At 48.2% G+C, this 20147-nt stretch overlaps 1 protein-coding gene across 2 annotated transcripts in view; it reads left to right on the forward strand.

Moving 5' to 3' along the window:
- The window catches only part of CALD1 (caldesmon 1), a 216859-nt gene that overhangs the window by 82345 nt on the left and 114367 nt on the right, over positions 1–20147 (forward strand). For both annotated transcript variants that reach the window (XM_075558691.1, XM_075558690.1), the window contains exon 3: positions 16756–16867. In XM_075558691.1, the coding sequence (XP_075414806.1) occupies positions 16797–16867 (71 nt within the window). In that variant the 5' untranslated portion in view covers positions 16756–16796. The remainder of the gene's footprint in view (positions 1–16755; positions 16868–20147) is intronic.

The raw sequence follows: 20147 nt of genomic DNA on the forward strand, positions 1-20147 counted from the left end.
GTGTGCTGTAACAAAACACCCCACGCTGGGTGGCTTCTAAGAACGCACATTTATTGCCCCGCAGTTCTGGAGTCAGGGAGTCTTACTCAGGATATCAGCCACATTGGTTCCTTCTGAGGGTTCTGCGAGAAACTGTCCCATGCTTTTCTCCCGGCTTCCGGATTCCCAGCAATCCTTGATATTCCTTGGCTTGGAGACAGGTCCTCACATGACGTCTGTCCTTCCACAGTGGGTGTCTCCATGCCTAGGCTGTTCTTTTCAAGACTCCACAAAGAAAGGATTAAGGCTCCCCGACTCCTAGATAACGAATGACATCTTCAAAGAGGGACTTTATTTCCAAAACAAATCCATACTCACAGACACAAAGATGAGAAATTTAGTATAGGTACTGTTTCAAGTGAGGGGAGGGAGGGTGGATTGGGGGATAAAATTCCATCCATAATGGCCACATTCAAAGATCCTGGGGAGAGACTTCAACATATCTTTTTGAGGAATGCAGCTCAATCTGAAATATTGCCACGGCCTTGCTCCAACCCAAAGAAAACCCGTAAGCCATCCCCTAATTGGCGCCTAGCAGCCCGCTGTCTCTTGTCCTCATTCTGTCCCCAATTTCTGCTTATTTATTGCCCATCTCCACCATCAAACTCTCAGCGGCATGAAGGCAGGGCACTTGTGTTCATGACTTATACTCCATTCCCAGCAAAGAGCCAACCACATGAATAATACTTTATACATATCTGTTGATTGTTTCTACGGAAGTTATCCATTGTGATGGTGATGTGTAGGGTGTCTGCCACTGTCTGGTATACCTGAATTTAAACACAATGAAGAAGAAGACCATGGGGCTCCTGGTGGAGGTGAATATACAGGACCTTTCTGTATGATAGTGGAGTTGGCCTTATACTCAACTAGAGACCTTGGAAGGATGGGTTGGTCTAACATCCCTATTTCTCAGCTTAGAGCCATCAGGCTATATCTCCAAACTAGCTGGACAGGACTGATGTCCTAGCACATAGCAGTCGTATTCTCTCAAGTGGTTTATTCATTCATGGTAAGATGAACTCTAGGTCTTGAGCCGTATTGAGCACTAAATTCTGTCCAACAAAGCAAGTTGGTAAAGGTACTCCTTTGGTCAGAACAAAAGATGCTGTTGGTACCTGATGCACGTTCATATGCACATCCATTGTGTAGTGGTCATCCGAGATCTTGCCACTGATCAAAACACCGACATCTCCCCTTGAGTGGGAATAAGCTGGATTCATGAGCTCCAGTTTGCTTTGGCTTCCTGTGTAGACTGGGTTGAAATGGGGATGCTTCGCAAGTTCCAAAGGCTCTCAGGAGGACTGCTCATTGGTTCGCCAGAGGTTGCAATTCCACCCTCATCTTTTGCTCTTGTGTACTTGAAAGCCTTCCCAAAGAAACCAAGTTGGATGCAGAAAAAATAAGAAGAGAAAAGAAAAATAGTACCCTGCATTCTGAACAATTCTACTTTAATGGGGTGATCTGTCTGCCAGCTGGCCGCAGCATTGACTACTTGTAATGTATACTTTTGGTAGACCACATGTCGTTCTTGGAACTGTTTATATTAGGCTACAGAAACCTAATTATTCTGAAATTGGCAGGGCTCGCTTTGGTTCCTGACTACAGAATTGCTTAGTCATCTTGAAACACAGTGTGGACAGCTTTGTTTAAAGTGTGAAAAATTGGGAAATGCAAATAGGCTCCAAGGAGATTTGAGATCAGGTAGAAAAACCAGAAGGTGTCGTTTTTCTAAGATGCTTGGCAGGTGGTTGCCACATGTTTTCTTTTGACAGGCCGGGCAACAGTTGAGTTGACGTCCTGGAATACAAGTATTTTTCCATTTTCTTGGTGGATTTTGTCGGAAGTTAAAAGCTGCTGCCCGTAATTCTGAGCTTGCTCCCCACCCACCACCTCCACCTCCCACCCCACAAACTTCTACAGTGCATGTGTGGAGAAGCAGCGTGAGAGACACTATAATTCAGTGATCGGAGACAGACCAGGATGTCACTTTAAGCTGATTTATTTTAAAGGTCTTTTCATTCTTTGAGCTTGGACACTTAGCTGGCCATAATTGAACTAACCAGTGGACACCCAATTGCCATCAAGCCAACTTTGGGCGATCCCAGGTGTGTCCAAGTCAAACAGTGCTCCCTACGGTCTTCAACGGCTGGTTTTTTCAGAAGTCCACCTCCACACCCCTCTTCCAGGAACGCTGACCTTCACTGCTGCAGTGCATATGCAATGGTCCCCGATAGGTTCACTGTCTAGTGCTCACCAGACTTTCTGTCTTTAGGGAACACGGTCGTTCAGAGACTCAGTCAGGCAATGGGCTGGGAGAATAAGTTTCTTCCATTTTTGAGTATTTCAAGTGGTGCTGGGGGCCTCCAGCATCTCCAGAGATGTCTAGGGAAGCCCCACATTTTTCCTATGACTTGCGGGTCCTAAGATAGGTGGTGCTAAAAAAAAAAAAAGTCCTATAACCAGTCAATGGCCTACACGAAGTCTAGGAAGCTTTGGTTCCCAAGCTCGTATACAGAATCGTGACTTGTGTTTCTAATTACCGAGCCTAGTTAGAGAGCAAATTGAGGCAACCCCCCCTCCCATTTTTGAGACTGGTGGAAGTATTTAAATGGGCTCTGAATGTCATTGTGTTTTAATTATGATGGAGGAGTAGCCGGGACCCACCAGAGGTCTTGGAAATTGGGACTGTTTCAGCTCACTCCCGACTCCCTTCTTATTCATAAGTCTTCTTTCTCTTTCTTGCTTTTTAAAGCTCCCAGAACATGCCTGTTCCTTCCATTGTAAATGCCTAAGCTCCTTCTTCCTGAAACTAGAATATCTTCCTGAGACAAAGTTAATTTATTCCCATAGAGGAATGCAAGCCCATCTATCGATCAAAACATAAACCTGATCTCAGCAGTAAACTGTCCTTGACCCACAATTAGTGAGAGCTCAACTGGAGGCGTGTTAGCCAAGTTCATCTGTAGACCAGTTAAGTCCAATGAGTAAGCACCGCACCGGAATGTATTCCAACTCAACCCACGTGAACCTAGTGCTAGCGCTGAGGAAAACCTTCTGTTGCAAACTCTGTGGGAACACCAGCGTTCACTGGGCCATTGTGCACAATAACCAAATGTGGAGGCAACCCAAGCTTCCATCAACAGACAAACGAGTAATCAATGTGTGGTAGATACATACACTGGGGTATTATCCAGCTGTCAAGAAGAGACATGGACTTCTGATGCATGCTGTGACATGGATGAATCTTGCAAGCATGCTGAGTAAAATATGTCCATGAAAAACGCTGTCTCCTTGCCATGCAGATGAAATCACTAGAACAGGTAAATGCGTCAAGACAAAGGTAGATTCTCCCGTAACCAGGCGTGGAGGTAAAGGTTGGGGGTGGGGGGCTGGAGAGAGGGACACAATGGAAGTTTCTTGCTTACGGTGCCCTAGGTTTCTTTTGAGGCTGATGAAAAACATGTAGAAATCGGGTGAATGTAATTAACGTCACATAAACGTAGCTACAAAGGCACATTTGTGTCATATATATTTAACCAACATCAAACCTGCGGCTATTGAGTTGACTTTCGACTCACAGGATCTTCTAGGATCGAGTAGAACGGCCCCCATGGGGTCTCCAAGGCTGTCGCCCTTTACAGAAGTGGATCGGGCTGGTGAGTGCAAGCCGACTCTTTGGTTAGTAGCCAAGGGCTTAACGAGGACACCACCAGGATTCTTTACCTATACTTCAGCACTATATATATATATATATATATATATATATATATATATATATATATATATATATATATATATATATATATATATATATTAGAAAAGAACTTTGTAGGTTCCTAAGGACGAGTAATGAAAAAGAAGAAAGCCCTCCAGGTGATGGACGGACACAGCAGCTGCAACAATGGGCTCAGGCATAGGAACAGCTGTGAGGACGGTGCAGGGCTGGGCTATGTTGGGCTCTGTCGTCCATACAGTCCCTATGACTCAGAACTGACCCGATGCCACAATGAGCAGTGTGTGCAGACCTTACCCTCAAGGCAAGGAGCTTTGGGGGCACAACCAATAAGTATTCAGCTGCTAACTGGAAAGTAAGCAGATCAAACCCATCCAGAGGTCCCATGGGTGTAAAGACCAGACAGCTGGCTCCTACCAAGATTAACGCCAAGAGAACCCAACAGGGATAGTTTTACTTATCCCACGGGTCACTGTGAGTTAAGACGGACGCGAAGGCGCCTAACAACAACCATCTTCAGGGACATTGCAGTGCTTTGGGGAAGGCAGTGATGTAATCTTTAATTAAAATATAAACAATAACCTAAATGCTCCAAAAGACATAGGTTCTGGGTCAGTACAAACTCTTATGGGTGAGGAAGTGGCTCGGCAGTCCTTCTGTCTTGTGTTGTCCTTAAACTGGACTGAGCTGTGAGTCATTTCTTATTCAAAGAAATACACAGCTACACCCAAAACAATAAACAGTGGGAATGACTACCTGCATGACTTACTTGAAAGGAAGGAGGCCATGGTCCCGCCACGTTTAAGTTCATTGTGTGGGTTCTCCATGGATTTACCTGTTTACGTTGTATGTTCTTGAGTTATCAGTTTTGTGCCTTAGTTTGACTTCAAACTTTGGATCTTAGATTTTTAGCTCCTAGAAGATTGTCTGTAGCTTACTTCCCGAGTTGAGACTATACCATCAATACGTGTACTGATCTTGCTGAATAGAAATTGAATATCACCAGGGATTAATGAGTCCCCGGTCACCAGAGATTAATTAGTCCCCAGTCAGCCATATCATGACCTTTATGTACAAGAATGTGGCTGAGAACACAATACCATTAGATTCCCAATTCAAGGTCATATGAGTCAATCTGCATACTTTCATCTCAACTCCCACCACTATTAGTAAGATTGCTGACTAGATGAGGAGGTTTCCAAAACTTGGTGGAAAAAAAATAGAATTGAAAGATGATGGTATTTTTCCGGGAATTTTTTTTTGTTGTTGTTGAAGCCTCTCTGTTAAGGAGCACTGATTGTCATGGGTTATGAGTGGAGCTGAGAACCACAAGATCAGCATTTCGAAACCACCAGCCACTCTGAGGGAGAAAGAGGTGGCTTTCCACTCCCATAAAGAGGTACGGTCTTGGAACCACGAGGACAGCTTTACCGTGCCCTGTCGTGTCTCTGTGTGTTGGGATTGACTGGGTGGCAGTGAGTGAGTGTGAGTTGGACGGATTATCCCCTGCTGCTGCTGTCATAGGAATACTGCCAACAGGTGGCATTAAGAAGTAGAACTGTGTTTTCTCATGGTTTAGGGGGATGGAAGTCCAAATTCAGGGTGCTAGCTACAGGAGAAGGCGCTCTCTGTTGACTCTGCAGGAATATCTTTGCCTCCTTCCAAAGTCTATGGGCCCAGCACATGCTTCCTGGCATCCATCTTTCCCAGCTTTGGGAGGGTCTCCATTCAGGGATCTTGAGCCCCTTGAACATGCTCCCCTCCTAGATCTTTTTTGGAAACAGGTCCCTCTGGTCCCTACTTGCTTGTTTCGTGTCTTTTAAATCTCAAAAGAGATTGACTCAAAATGCAACCAAGTCCTGTAGCTGATATGCTAACACAGCTGCCTGTAGTCCTGCCTCATTGTCCCCAGAGGCTGTTATGCTGTTGTTTGAGGTGCTCAATCCAGTTGGCTCCTACGCGTGCACAGCAGAGCCAAACACCTCCTGGACCTGCACATCCTCACACTTGTTGTTATGTTTAAGTCCACTGTTTCAGCCACTGCCTCAGTCCATCTTGTAGAGGGCCTTCCTCTTGTTCACTGCCCTCTACTTCACCAAGCATGGTGTCCAAAGAGGTTAGGATTTACATAGGATAAGTCCATCAGACCGCATCCCTGGGGAGGATCACGTCATCGCATAATTTCCAGAGTACATCATTACCTAATGGCCAAGGCACTTACAATCATGACTCGGCCGTGACACATTCTCCGAGGGGGACAGAATTCAATCGATGACACTGACTAAGGCTCTCAACTAGATTTTGATCACTAAACTAGAAATATGGATGGAATAAACTAGTATCACAGAGAAGACACATGTTTTTCTAATATTTTGATGGCTGAGAAGTCCACCAAGCCCAGAAAGTCATGTACAAGTGAAAATGGTTGTCAGGTGCCATTGAGTTGATTTCTACACCGAGTGACCCCACGCGATGGAGTAGAACTTCCCCACTGGGCGTTCTAGGCTGTTTGTTATCTTTAAGGAAGCCGCCCTCCAGGACTGTCTCCCACGGAGTCACTGGGTCGACTTGAACTGCTGATTGCTTAACCTTTGTGCCACCAGGGCTTGAGCAAGTCAAACCACTGTCATGCAAAATATGCTGATGCCATATACCAGATTTGTAATTGCTAACGACCCATGACCTAAACCATCCACCACCTTTCAGCAGACTCACGACTCCATCTGAAGTACGCTCAGCCTTGTTTGCATTCCACTGTTGCAAGCCCAATCCCAGAGGGAGGTCACCCACATCCAAAAGACGCCCCAGAGGGAATCCAAAGGACAGGTTCATGCTTTGAGACGTCTACTTATCCCATACTCATGGGGATCGTGGTTTCTTCTTCCATCTCCTTTATGAGATATGAGATTATCACTTGAATGACTAGGTGGATATGACCCAAGCCATGTTCTTTTTCATCTCCTCAAATGCATGTAAAGAGCGAGTCATGAAGATATAAGACAGAACAAGAATCAGCACAATTGAACTGTGATGTTGGCAAAGAATAGTCAAGTTGATAGACCGTGGTCTGCCAGAAGAACCCACAATTCAGTCTTCAAAGAAATACAACTGGAATGCACCTTCGAGGCAGGATGATAAAAGACTTCAACTTGCTTACTTTAGACATCCCATCAGGAAAGACCAGTCACTAGAAAGGACAGCATGCTTGACAGGGACAGGGAAAATCAGATAAACCCTCAATGAAATGAATGGGCATCACGGTGGGGACTCAAATATCCCAACCATCATGAAGGGGGTGGCACAGGACCTGGCATGTTCCCTTCTGGTATGCGTAAGGCTGTCGTGCGTCAGAGTCAATATGAGGCTGACCAGCAACGGCTGGACGTCAGAAGCCATGCCTGACATACACAACAGCATTGTGCACCGGACACTCACTTTGTATCGGGAGTTGGAAGACTTACAGCAAGAATGGCCAGGAGAGATTTCTGCGGTGAGGGCCATGTCCTTCCTCTGTGCTGTCCCACCCAGTAGCCACTCTCCTTGTGTGTCTAATAAGTGCTCAAAATGGGGAAACTGAGGGGGAAAATGTATTTCATTTTAATTAAGTTAAATTAAAATGGCCACATGGGGCTGGTGGCTACCAGAATGGAAAGGACAGCCATTAAATAAATATTTTAAAAATACATATGTATGTATTTTTTTCTACAGAGAGTAGTCCTCTGTCTCATTCCATGTCAGCTCTCCTTGGCTATTCCCAGTGGTAAGGGAATCGCCGTCATCACCAGTCCTTACCGTGGCTGAATGGTTCCACTGGGGACAGGGACTCACACTCCCCAAGCCTTTGCACATTTCTGCTTCAAAAACATATTTGGAGAGCATATTTAAACTTTTTTCTTTTAGCAAAGATGAGCATTTTTGCTCCACCTGGGCATGGACTCGGTGCTCTCATCTATCCATTTTAAGTTCGTCTGGGGGTCAGGAAAGCAGCCGTGGCCAGACGCCTAACCTTCTGGGGTATCAACCTTTGTCTTCCCTATTAGTTCTCTAGGGATGTACCAGGGAAAGGCAGTTCAATTCCTGTAAGAGTCAGGAGATTCAAACGCTCACTTCTACAAAACTTCCAGGTTGGCTTAAAGAGGCATGTGGATGCCCCACGCCTTGTCTCTCACCACTTTGCTGTGGCTTCAGGAGTCCTGGTGGTATAGTGGGTAGGTGTTTGCCTGCTAATCGTAGTCAGCAGTTCAAAACTACCAGCTTTGGGGGAAAAAATAGGACTTTCTACTCCTGTCAAGAGTTACAGTCTCAGAACCCCGCAGGGGAAGTTCTCCCCTGCCTGTGGGATCTCTGTGAGCCAAAATCAACTTGATGGCAGTGAGTTTTTTTTTTTTTAATTTTAACAATTTATTGGGGCTCATACAATTCTTTTCACAGTTCATATATATACATACATCAATTGTATAAAGCACATCTGTACAGTCTTTGCCCTAATCATTTTTTTCTCTTTTCTTCTTTTACATTTTATTAGGGACTCATACAACTCTTACCACAATCCATACATATACATACATCAATTGTATAAAGCACATCCATACATTCCCTGCCCCAATCATTCTCAAGGCATTTGCTCTCCACTTAAGCCCCTTGCATCAGGTCCTCTTTTTTTTTCCCCTCCTCCCTCCCCATTCCCCCCTCCCTCATATGCCCTTGGTAATTTATACATCGTTGTTTTGTCATATCTTGCCCTATCCGGAGTCTCCCTTCCCCCCTTCTCTGCTGTCCCTCTCCCAGGGAAGAGGTCACATGTGGATCCTTGTAATCAGTTCCCCCTTTCCAACCCACTCACCCTCCACTCTCCCAGCATCGTCCCTCACACCCTTGGTCCTGAAGGTATCATCCACCCTGGATTCCCTGTACCTCCAACCCTCATATGCACCAGTGTACAGCCTCTGTCCTATCCAGCCCTGCAAGGTAGAATTCAGATCATGGTAGTTGGGGGGAGGAAGCATCCAGGATCCGGGGGAAAGCTGTGTTCTTCATCGATACTACCTCACACCCTAATTAACCCATCTCCTCTCCTAAACCCCTCTATGAGGGGATCTCCATTGGTCGACACTTGGGCCTTGGGTCTCCACTCTGCACTTCCCCCTTCATTTAATATGATATATATACATATATATACATACATATATACATATACACATATATACACATACATACACACACTTACATCTTTTTTTTTTTTGCATGATGCCTTATACCTGGTCCCTTGGGCACCTCGTGATCGCACTGGCCGGTGTGCTTCTTCCATGTGGGCTTATTTGCTTCTGAGCTAGATGGCCACTTGTTCACCTTCAAGCCTTTAAGACCCCAGACACTATCTCTTTTGATAGCCGGGCACCATCAGCTTTCTTCACCACATTTGCTTATGCACCCATTTGTCTTCAGCGATCCTATCATGGAGGTGTGCAGTCAATGATATGATTTTTTGTTCTTTGATGCCTGGTAACTGATCCCTTTGGGACCACTCGCTCACTCAGGCTGGTGTGTTCTTCCATGTGGACTTTGTTGCTTCTGAGCTAGATGGCCGCTTGTTTATCTTCAAGCCTTTAAGACCCCAGTCACTATCTCTTTTGATAGCCGGGCACCATCAGCTTTCTTCACCACATTTACTTGTTCACACACTTTGGCTCCAGCCGTTGTGTCGGGAGAGTGAGCATCATAGAGTTCCAATTTAATAAAAGAAGGTATTCATGCATTGAGGGAGTGTTTGAGTAGAGGCCCAAGGTCCTTCCGGATGGCAGTGAGTTTTTGCTGTGACTTACTGAGCTAGCACCCAAAGCTCTCTGCGTCTCCATCTCATTCCTTTAAGTGGAGATTCAGCTACTCGGCTTCCTTTGAAGGAGCAAATAGGAACCACGAGAATATGAAAAAATATACACTGTGGTCCAAATACCACCCAGTTGCTGCCGAGTCTTACTTGTGATAACATTTCAAGATGCTGCTGAGCGTCCCTCAACTCAGTGTCTTCCCAAGGGCTGAAGTCAGTATGCATAGACACCATCATTTCACAAATCCCAAAGTACCAACGCTTCCCAGGTCTCCATCGTGGAAGAGGGGGCCAGCTGCGTGAGCTTTCATTACATTACGTCTGTGAAGTCTCCCAGAAAACCACTGTCCTCTGATCACCACTGAACCTTCAGCCAAGTCTTCTTAAAACCAAAGAGTAATTTAGCTCTACTGGTAAAGACAGTCCGCTTTGAGCATGGTGCTTGTAGTAGTTAGAGGATTTCAGGTCAACTTGAAGTTGTATGCAAGTGCATGGATGGAATCCAACCTGTCAATCAGGTCACAGCTTGATGATGCTTCCTTGGGGGTGTGGCCTTCTTAGAACCCTCTCTGCCTGTTCACGTTCCTGATTGCTGGGACTCTGCCACTGACCCTGAGAGCTGCCAGTGCCCTGCCACACTGGTCCCACCAACCTGGGACCACTAAGTTGCACCCACCGGCCCGTGATTTTCATGCCTGTATTCAACATCACCTTTCTGCATCATTGCAGGTGTCTTCAGACCTACGTCTAACAGGGGACTTACGGACTTGTGTTGGGATGCCTTCTTGATTTAGAATGACTTTTTGATCTAAAGCTCTTTCTTATAGAATGGTCTCTATGGGAGCGAATTGACAAGAGCAACTGGAAAGATTGGGTAGGAAGCTTGGGGGCCAATGAGTTTGTTATGTTCATTGGAGAAGGAGCGCTCAGGAAAAAAGGGTGAGACTGGTCACACATTGAACTCCAAGATGGGGATCCACATTGCGCTTGTCAAAACTGTCCCATGGATGTACATGTTGTTGTGTACATTCTTAACAACAACATTGAAATAGATGGAAAAAATAGCCCGTCTGCTCTTATGTTCTGCAAATGGGGAAGTAAAAATTGTAAAGATGTCTTAAGAAAACCCTGATCATCTCCCCTTACAGAAGGGTCACGGAGAGGAGATCAGCCAGTCAGGGAGCAGTATAGCACCATTGAAATGTACAACTTTCCTCTAGTTCTTGAATGCTTCCTTCCCCACCACCCGCCACTATCATGATCCCAATTCTACCTTACAAATCCAGCTAGACCAGAGGATGTACACTGCTACAGACCAGAGCTGGAAACACAGGGAATCCAGAACTGATAGGCCCCTCAGGACCAATAATGAGATTAGAGAAACCAGGAGGGGAAGGGGAAGGTGGGGGAGAAGGAACCAATCACAACGGTCTACATATAACCCCCTCCCAAGGGGACGGACAACAGAAACCTGCATGAGGGAGACATCAGACAGTGTAAGACACGAAAGATTAATAATAATTTATAAATTATCAAGGGTTCATGAGGTAGGGAGAGTGTGGGGGAGGGAAAAATGAGGAGCTGATACCCAGGGCTCAAGTAGAAAGAAAATGTTCTGAGAATGATGATGGCAACAAATATACAGATGTGTTTGACACGATGGATGGATGGATGGGTTGTGAGAAGAGTTGTACGAATCCCCAAATAAAATTTAAAAAAAGAAAGAAAGGCAAGCAGAGCCTGGCCACCACCAGTTCCCCTGCTCTGAGTGCATCAAACACCAGACAGACACCCTAGAGCTGGTTCCCATTGCTGGTCACCCCATGTGTGTCCATGGCTGACTGTGTTCTTTCCTGGAAGGAGATCACCAGGCCTTTCTTCCAAGGCACCTCCAGCTCAATGTTTGCAGAGAGCATACAAGCTTTTACCACCACCCAAGGGTCCCCCCTCTTCATAGGGCTTTGTAAATTTGCATCCCATCTATTGGTAAAAAGAGGCAACTTGAATTAAGTAAGCCCATGAGATTGACCTCACCTATTCTTGTTTCTGCATCACTGGTCGTGACGACGATGCCATGGTGACCCCAGGCATTTTTTTAACTAGCACAGATTTTTGGAACAAGAAGTTGAAGGTTGAACTAAAGTTAACTCCAAACTTTCCATGAGAGTCCATGTGTTTATTTTGTGTTGAGGTCCCAAATGACTTAGGAAAAAAGCAAAGTGGGTTGGTAAACTGAATTAAAAAACAAAAAGTTCACTTCTGGAGTCAGAAAGGAAACCCTGCCAGATGTACTATGTCGGGACTTCAAATGGCAGGGGAAAACGGGGGTGGGGGTGTTCATTTAGCTTTTGAAATCCGTATACAGTCTGTTACCAAGGTCTTTGACTCATTTTGTAAACACCCATCAGTCCAGACGGCAAAGAGATGCTCTGCTTGACTTACGCTCCCAAGATGCTTGGACCGGGCATGTCTAGAATCAAAGAGAATTGGCTCCAATCAGCTAGCGCTTCCTGAAAGCCGGCTGTGTGTCCTTGGGGAAGAGGCTTCTAAAGGCTCTGGCTAGTCCCAGGTGGCCTTCAGAGCACATGCATGCCATGTGTAAGTAGTCTAGTAGTTCAAGAACAGGTAAAGAGCCCAACGGATGCGCTGTGGCAGGGAAGCGCGTGCCTGACTACCAACATGCCTTATAGATATTTACGGAGGGGACGTGACTTTCAAACTGGACATCAGGAAGAGAGTGAAATCGGAGTCCATGCTTCCTGATGGACTAGGCTACAGCCCCGTGGGGAGAGGGGAGCTCATTCCAGATGCCCTGAGGGAAAAGTTCAGGCCTAGAAAATGGGAAGATACACGTGAGGGGCAGTTCCTTATTCTGGGGGCCCCTAGAAGGTGCCAACGGTGAGCTCGCACAGCTACTAAATGATGGGTTGGGGGGGTCAGGCCCACCAAGGGGCACCTTACAAGAGCTGGTGATCTGCTTTGGAGAAACCAGCCCCTGGAAACCCGATGGGTTGTCAAGGGGGAGTGCAGCGAGGGACCGAACGGCCAAGGCACCCTGTAACAGCGGCCAGCAAAGCACAGGCAGGCTGGTCTTGACGCATCTTGCCGTTCACCCAAGCCGGGGGCTTGCAGTGTCACCACCAAAGGGAAGGGTAGGGAGACAAGCCATTTGGAATCCCTGCCACCGACTTGTCACTAAATGTTGGCAGAGTGGGCGTGACCTGTCTTAGAAAATCCCTTAAGGACTCATGTTGACAAGACAGATTAGCCCGCAGGTCATGATGTATCTGGCTTTGTGGAGCATCGGGTTACTTCTCAAAAGGAGTCCCAGCAGAGCTCTCAGCAAGGCAAAACCACAGTCCTCTGGCCCCTGACCCACGAGGGTGGGCGGGGGGCGGGGGCAGCCTTTAAGAAACTTTGGTTTGGGTCCGTGCATCCAGGCGTTGAAGTTGACCGCTTGTCGGCCACGCTGTTCTTTCCTGCGCCTCTGCCGTCTGGGACCCTCGGGGGCCCACTGTTGATGAGGTTGCTCTGCCTTGACAGCCCACCAAGGAGCGCAGGTGGTGCCAGAACCAAGTACTTGACCGGAAGGTTGGCAGTTAGAACCCCCCAGTTGCTCAGCAGCAGGAAGAGGTGGCGGACTATTTTCTGCTTTCTTTTCTATGGAGGTTTTTAATGTTTTAATCTGTCATTCCAGTTATTGCGTTAGTGTGTGTGTGTGTGTGTGTGTGTGTTTAAAATGCTTTTCTGTGTATGAAATCCAGATAGGCCAAGCTATAGAGATCATAATTAGATTCATGGCTCGTTGGGGGTATGGTAGGGAAACGTGGGGGGTGGGGACGCTAAGAACGATGAACACGAGAAAAAAGAAAATATTCAAAGAGTGATTGAGGGGATGATTGTACAACTCATCTTGGTGCAATTGAATGATTGAATTGTGTGATATGTGAATTATATGCCAATAAAACTGTTGGGTGTGGGCGGATGATGGCCTAGAAAACCTTGTGGGGCAGTTCTGCTCTGTCCTGTGGGCTGCTATGAGTCAGATTGGCTGCAAGGCAGAGGGTAACTGGTTTGACTTCTAATCCTTTCGTTGGTTGAAAGTTTGCTACCTAGCCAATGTCACTGCCTGAGGCTGTTGATTCTGACATGAGGTCATGCCACCTTCAGCCAGCAGGTCTCCAAAGCCACTGCTGGGTGGATTTGAACCACCAACCCCCCAGCTAGTCATGGCATGCTAAACCGTCTGTGCCACCCCAGGATCTCCTTACCCCACATGGCCAGGAAAAGTCTTGCCTTGGATGGGAGCAGGGGAAGAAGGGAGGGGTTTCTGGCTGCTGCCCCCCCCCAAAGAGTAGGGCAAAAAAGGCCTTTCCATACCCGCTCCCCCCCCCCCCCCGCTACCGCCCCGACAACAGAGACTGCTGGGAAGTTCCAGGAAGGCCTGGGATAGAAGTCTAAGGATGAAGGATGTTCTCCAGGACCATTCCCCCTACCCCCACCCTACAACCCCTAGCAGATCACTGTCCCCCACAATCCACAGAACTGCATCCTCCCCGCCGCCTCCCCATGCACCGCTTCAGTAGACATCCACCACAACCCTCAAAGCACAGCCCCCAAATGCACCCACAATAGCCCTCCCCTCCCTCCTCTCTCTGCTGCCCCCATCCCTCCTACACGCCCACTCAGTGGGCTTCTCAGTAAGGACATGGGCAGGGGAAGTGTTTATATGGCCTGGAAAGCAAAACCATCCCCAGCTTAGTCCCAAGAGGTGTGGTGTCGGAGGAGGAATTTGAGCAGGAGGAAGAGAATGCGTGGGGACAGCCTGCCAGCGGACCCCTGGGCTTATGGGCTTTGCTTCCCTTAAATATGGGACGCAGGCTGGGCTCTGCAGATCCAGGGCATCCCTTGTCTACTTGGGGAACTCCACTGCCCCTGAACCCGAGGTCCAAGCCGGGGAGAGTGGCCGTTCTTCCAGCCAGCTGCCAGATGGCCATTCCCTGGTGATGTGGGAAGAGCTGCAGGCCCAGAGCTTCTCGTGCTCTCTGGGACAACCGAGACCAGGGAGAGGGCATGCTTGCCGGGACACCTTTTCTCCCAGCTCGGTTACTCAGGAACCGTGCTAATGACGGAGAGGAGGAGAGTCCCACTCGGGCAATGTTAGATGGGTGGTCTCCACCTTCCCAAAGTCGCGACCCTTCCATACAGTTCCTCATGTGGTGGTGACCCCCCAACCATAACATTATTGTCGTTGCTACTGCATCACTGTCATGTTGCTACTGTGATGAATCAGGCGACCCCTGAGAAAGAGTCATTCCACCCCCAAAGGGGTTGCGACCCACAGGTTGAGAACCGTTGTGTTAGAGGCACTGGGTTTTGACCTTGCTGACCTCAAGGCTGTCCCCGTGTACTTCTTATGCACCAAGTCATGTGTCCAGTGTAGTCACCCGGAGACCCTCGGACAGCCTCTCAGAGGACCCGCCGACCACCCGGTTCCCTGCGATCACAATGTGGTGGGAAGTTTCCCTGGAATGACAAAGTCAGGCTGGGGACACTGTCTCCCCTAGGCCCAGTCAGATCCTGGGAAGGACTGGACGGACACCAAGAAGCACATTAAGCTCCCCAGTCCCCAGAGAAGCGTGCACACACAACACGAATTTCTAAGGACTTGTAAGCACAATTGAAAGTGTCCTGGGGGGGGGGTGAAGAATAGTCTCATATTTGTGTTCCCCGGAGCTTTATTTGTTTTGCGGGTGTTTTGCTTTTAAGAGGTGGGGAGACCGAGAAAATAAGGGATTCGGCTGTGTATCTGAGACGCTTTCTAAACTTGGCCTCAAAAAAAAAAAAAATCTAAGGTTTCGCTTTGTGGTGACAACTGGGCCAGCCAATGACGGTGCCGGGTTCTGTTCCACTCCTGTTATTTATGTTTAGCTTGTCTCTCGACACAGAGTGGATGCACAGCCCTTCCTCTGTGCATGGACAGAAAGGGCTGGAAGGAATCCCTGTGCGGTCCAAGTGCAGCAGAGAATCTGGGAGCACAGAGGAAGCGGAGGCCTCCCGCCCGCTCCACACAAGAAACAATCTTCCAGCAGGCCTCCAGTGTCGGAGTCCCCGTGGCTGACCGGCTGAGTTGAACTAGCCACTGACACTCTGTCAACAAAGCTAGGCCCAGGGAGCCGGCTGTCCCTGCCCAGGGCGTCAGACTGGGTGTGGGGACTGCAGGGGACCCCTGGATGGTTTGACTCCCTGGTCCAGAGACGAAGGGTCCTCCTCGGAAGAGCTGGCAAGGGGACATCTGGACAGGGTTCCACTCTTACATAGGAGGTAGGAGCGGAGACAATGGTCAGAGGACACTGGCAGAAAGAAGAGCTAGGCTGCTAGGCTCCTGGCTCATCATCTGACCTTCTTGGCAAATGGTCCCCCTCTTGATTCTCATCCCGACCCCCCTGTGTTTCCGGAAGACTCCGCTTCTAGGGAGCATCTTCTTTCAGCTTCCCTCTGGGTTCCTAGGTCTTCCTAATCGTATCCCCATTCCCCGTCTGGTTCTCTTTCTTTGGTCATTTGTTCAGAACTTCTGTCTGTGAGTCAGCCCAGGACAAAAAAAAAAATGGCAGAGTCCTTCCGAAGGTCCCAGCTCCATCCCGCTAATATTCCGGGTCTTCGGAACCTCTCTTTTGAGGTCTTTATTTAGGATTTCTTCTGTGGATGGCAGTCCCAGGATTCTATTTATTGGTCTGGGATTGTTCCAGAATGAAGACTGGATTTCAGGCCTACAGAACTCAGCAGGTGAAGGAGGAATGGAGGTGTTGATCTATCTTCTAAGGTGTTGGCTATTTGAAGTAAAGAAAAAGGGGTGGGGGTGCAAATGAGAGGTGTGAGCCAGATTTCCCCTGGGACAGTGGATCTCAACCTTCCTCTTGCTACAGCTCTTTCATACAGTTCCTCATGTGGTGATGACCCCCCCCACCATAAAATTATTTTCGTTGCTACTTCATCACTGTCATTTTGCTACTGTTATGAATCGGACGATCCCTGTGAAAGGATCATTCATCACTCCCCCCACAAAGGACTGCAACCCACAGGCTGAGAACCGCTACCCTGGGAGACAGCATTGTAAGTCCTCTCTGATGTGGGGTCTCCCTTCGTCCCTTAGATCCAGACCTTGCCTGATCCCCCTGAACCTGACGCCACGCCATGGATGACTTTGACCGTCGCAGAGAGCTGAGGAGACAGAAGCGGGAAGAGATGCGCCTGGAAGCAGAGAGGTAGGACAGACACACCGGGCTTCTGTCCCGAACAGAACGGGGGCTGCAGGCTTCAGAGACTAACCTTTAGAAGGATCAACTGCTTGGGCCCGGTTGCAACCGTTTGCAGAAGGCGTCCTGGGGAAGACTTTGGAACCTCCAGGAGCCCTGCAGGCGCAGGGGTTCAAGCACTGCTTGGTACCCGCCCCCGCCCACCAGCCGCTCCCTGGGAGAAAGAGGTAGCAGTCTGCGTCCCCAAAAATGGACCCCCTGTGTGGATGGCTGTGGAAGCCCCAAATCCATCTGCAGGTCCCCACGTAGAGTCAACGTCTCTGACTCTCGTGAAGGCACGTGAGCAGCCTTGCGATCATACAGAGAGAGCATCGCGAGGTCCCTGTGGTAGACCTACTACGATTAAAATGTCATACCCTACCATTTGATCTCCATGGGGACCCGTTTTCATGGTGTTGCCCTGTTTAATATTTTCTGCTTTCTCTTTGAGATTTTTCTATGGTTTGCCTCGTTATTGCGGTTGGGTTTTTGTTGTTGTTGTTGTTGGTTGTGTGTGATTGTGTTTTGTTATGTGGGATTTTCTGTGCATGAAGTCCAGGCTGGTGAGGTCTAGAGAGACCAGAGCTGGACAGAGACGTGGCAAGATGGGATTGGGAATGTAGGGGAGAAATGGGAAGCTAACAACCCGTCTGAGAAGAAAATGTTCTGGATTGATTGTGGTGATGACTGCACAAAGTATCCTTAGTATGAGTGAATGAATACATTGTATCATAGATGAAGCACATGCCAACTGAACTTTCTTTCTTTTCTTTTTTAAATGATGTACAGCCCTGGGGTGCCTAGGTGGCAACGCTGCTCTGTCCTGTAGAGTAGCCATGAATCAAATGCACCCAAGGCAGTGAGTTGGTTAGTTTGGTCTAAGACTGAATTCGATGTAAACAAATACCAAGACTGAGGTTCCCAAAAAGGTATCAGAGAGGAGTCAAATCGCTGCATCGAATCAGTGTGGTTCCGGCTGGAATTTTAAATGAAAAAAGCAGGTTAGAAGGAAGAGGATCATATTGAAATGATGGGGAGATTCCAAACGTTGAGCAGTGAAGCCCACTGAGTCCTGGGAATGCTCAGTCTGCAGCAACACAGGCAGGCAGCCAAGCCAGTCTGTAGGAGAAATTTTATTCTCATCCAAACAGCTGGCAAATCCCCAGATCTGGCCCCCAAGGGCTAACATTCCATGGTCTTGGGTCCTGAGTCTGGTTCTTGGGAGCTGTTCTGTGTGGGCTCCGTGGGAGTGGCCTTGGGGATGGTTGGGGAAGTGTGTGAACTGTGGGATGTAAGTACGTCGTTACAATCAGTGGGCTTCCCGTCCAGCGAAGGTCAGTGGCATTGAATGTGGCTTAAAAAGGGTCTTCTTTCTAGGAAGCGGACGAGGCCCTCCCTCACAAGGAGAAAATTGTTCAAGGACATCTGAAGTTGAAATCCCCATTTCTTCCCAGTAATCCCAATGCACAGATGGAAAGGTGGAGGCAAAGGGAGCCCTGGGTGATCCTGAAGTGCTGTTGTGGTTGTTGTCAGCCAGCAGCTCAGACCAGAGTCAGCCCCACCTCGTGCAGCCCAGCAGACTAACACATTGGCCCGGTGCTGCAGTCACCTCCATGGCCCAGTACAGATATTCCAAAGGGTTCTCAGTTGGTTGAGTTGAGGGGGGTGGCCAGGCCTTTTTTCCTAGTCTGTCTTGGTCTGGAAGCACCACGGAAGCCTCTTTGGTATCATAGAAAAGCACAAGCCTACACTGACAGGGGTGGTGGCTTCACATGAACTCCGTTGACTGGGATTCGAACCTGAGCCTTCTGCATGAAAGGCAAGAATTCTACCTCTGAGCCACCCCTGTCCCCCAAGCCAGATGCTGAAATAGAACATGGAAAACCTGTATCTATCGCCAAAAAAGTATGCTGGGCCTTATGCTGCACCTATGCAGAATGGAAAGGAAGATGAGGATACAATGTCTGCCTGGGTAGACGTGGCCAGGTTGGCTGACTTTATGGACTGGACACACACACACACACACACACACACACACACAGTGAGTAGTCCCTGGGCCCTGCAGATCCAAGTCCTAGTTTTGCTCAGGAGCTGTGGAGCTATGAGCAAGTAGCTGTTCTTTAAGCCACAGTTTCTTACCTGTGTAGCAGATCGAATGTCCACGCAGCTTGTGGGTTGTTGGTGAAAGGTGAACTTCATCCCTGGCCTAGCCCAGTTCCAGGCACCTAGTAGATTTTCCATTAATGGTAGTATCCTCTTGCTTTGTCGCTCTGATTGTTGTGGGGTCAAGATGAGGCTTTCTACTTCCCTAAAGACGGACAGTCTTAGAAACCCATAGGGGGCAGTTCTACTCCATCTTTTAAGGTTGCTATGAGTTGGCATCGACTCAGTGGCAGTCAGTTTGGGCCTGGGGTTTTATAATTATTATTATTGTTGTCAGCAGCATCAGCAACTAAACAAGTAAGAAACAATATAGCAATGTTGGTGTTGTTGTTGTTGTTGTTGTTGGATGCTGTTGGGTAGGTTCCAACTCCCAGTGATCCTGTATATGTCAGAACAAAACACTGCCCTGTCCTGTTGCATTCGCACAATTGATGTTATGTTTGAGTCCATGGCTGTGGCCACTGGGTCAATGCATCTATGCAGTAGAATCGCTGGAATGAAAGGTGCACATTGGACATGTGATCGGGAAGGGCCAGTCCCTGGAGGAGGAGAGCTTGCTCGGTAATGTACACAGTCAATGAAAAGGGAGAACTTTACCTGATGGCTTGACACAGTGGCTGCAAAAAAAAAAGGGCTCCAATATAGCCATGATGGTGCTGATGGAGCAAGAGCCATCAGTGTTCCGATCTAACGTACGTCAGCTCGCCGTGGATCAACCTGATGCCTCTCACAACCGCAACAGACGTTGGTTCTGGGAAAATGGTGGGCAGTTGTCATTCTGTGGTGAGACAAGTAAGGAAAAGCTTCTCGGAGATGGATAGCAGACCCTGAAGGGCGTGCAGATGGGGATGAAGAGAGAACGGGGACAGTCCAGGTGAAGGGTAACCCCAGCTGAAGGGCCGGAGGTGCAGCTCGAGGCCTGCTGTGTACAGAAAGCAGGATGCCCTGGGCTTGCACTTAGCATGGGAACCTGGAAAGGAGACCAAATGGCAGAGAACCAGGGAGGACGTGGGACCTCTCTGCCCATGGACATGCAGGCTCTGTCCTCTCCAGCTTTTCATGACGTGCCCTTGGGCCTCAGGCCCTG

The sequence above is a fragment of the Tenrec ecaudatus genome, chromosome 9 (assembly GCF_050624435.1).
Source record: "Tenrec ecaudatus isolate mTenEca1 chromosome 9, mTenEca1.hap1, whole genome shotgun sequence".
In the NCBI taxonomy this organism is placed as follows: domain Eukaryota; kingdom Metazoa; phylum Chordata; class Mammalia; order Afrosoricida; family Tenrecidae; genus Tenrec; species Tenrec ecaudatus.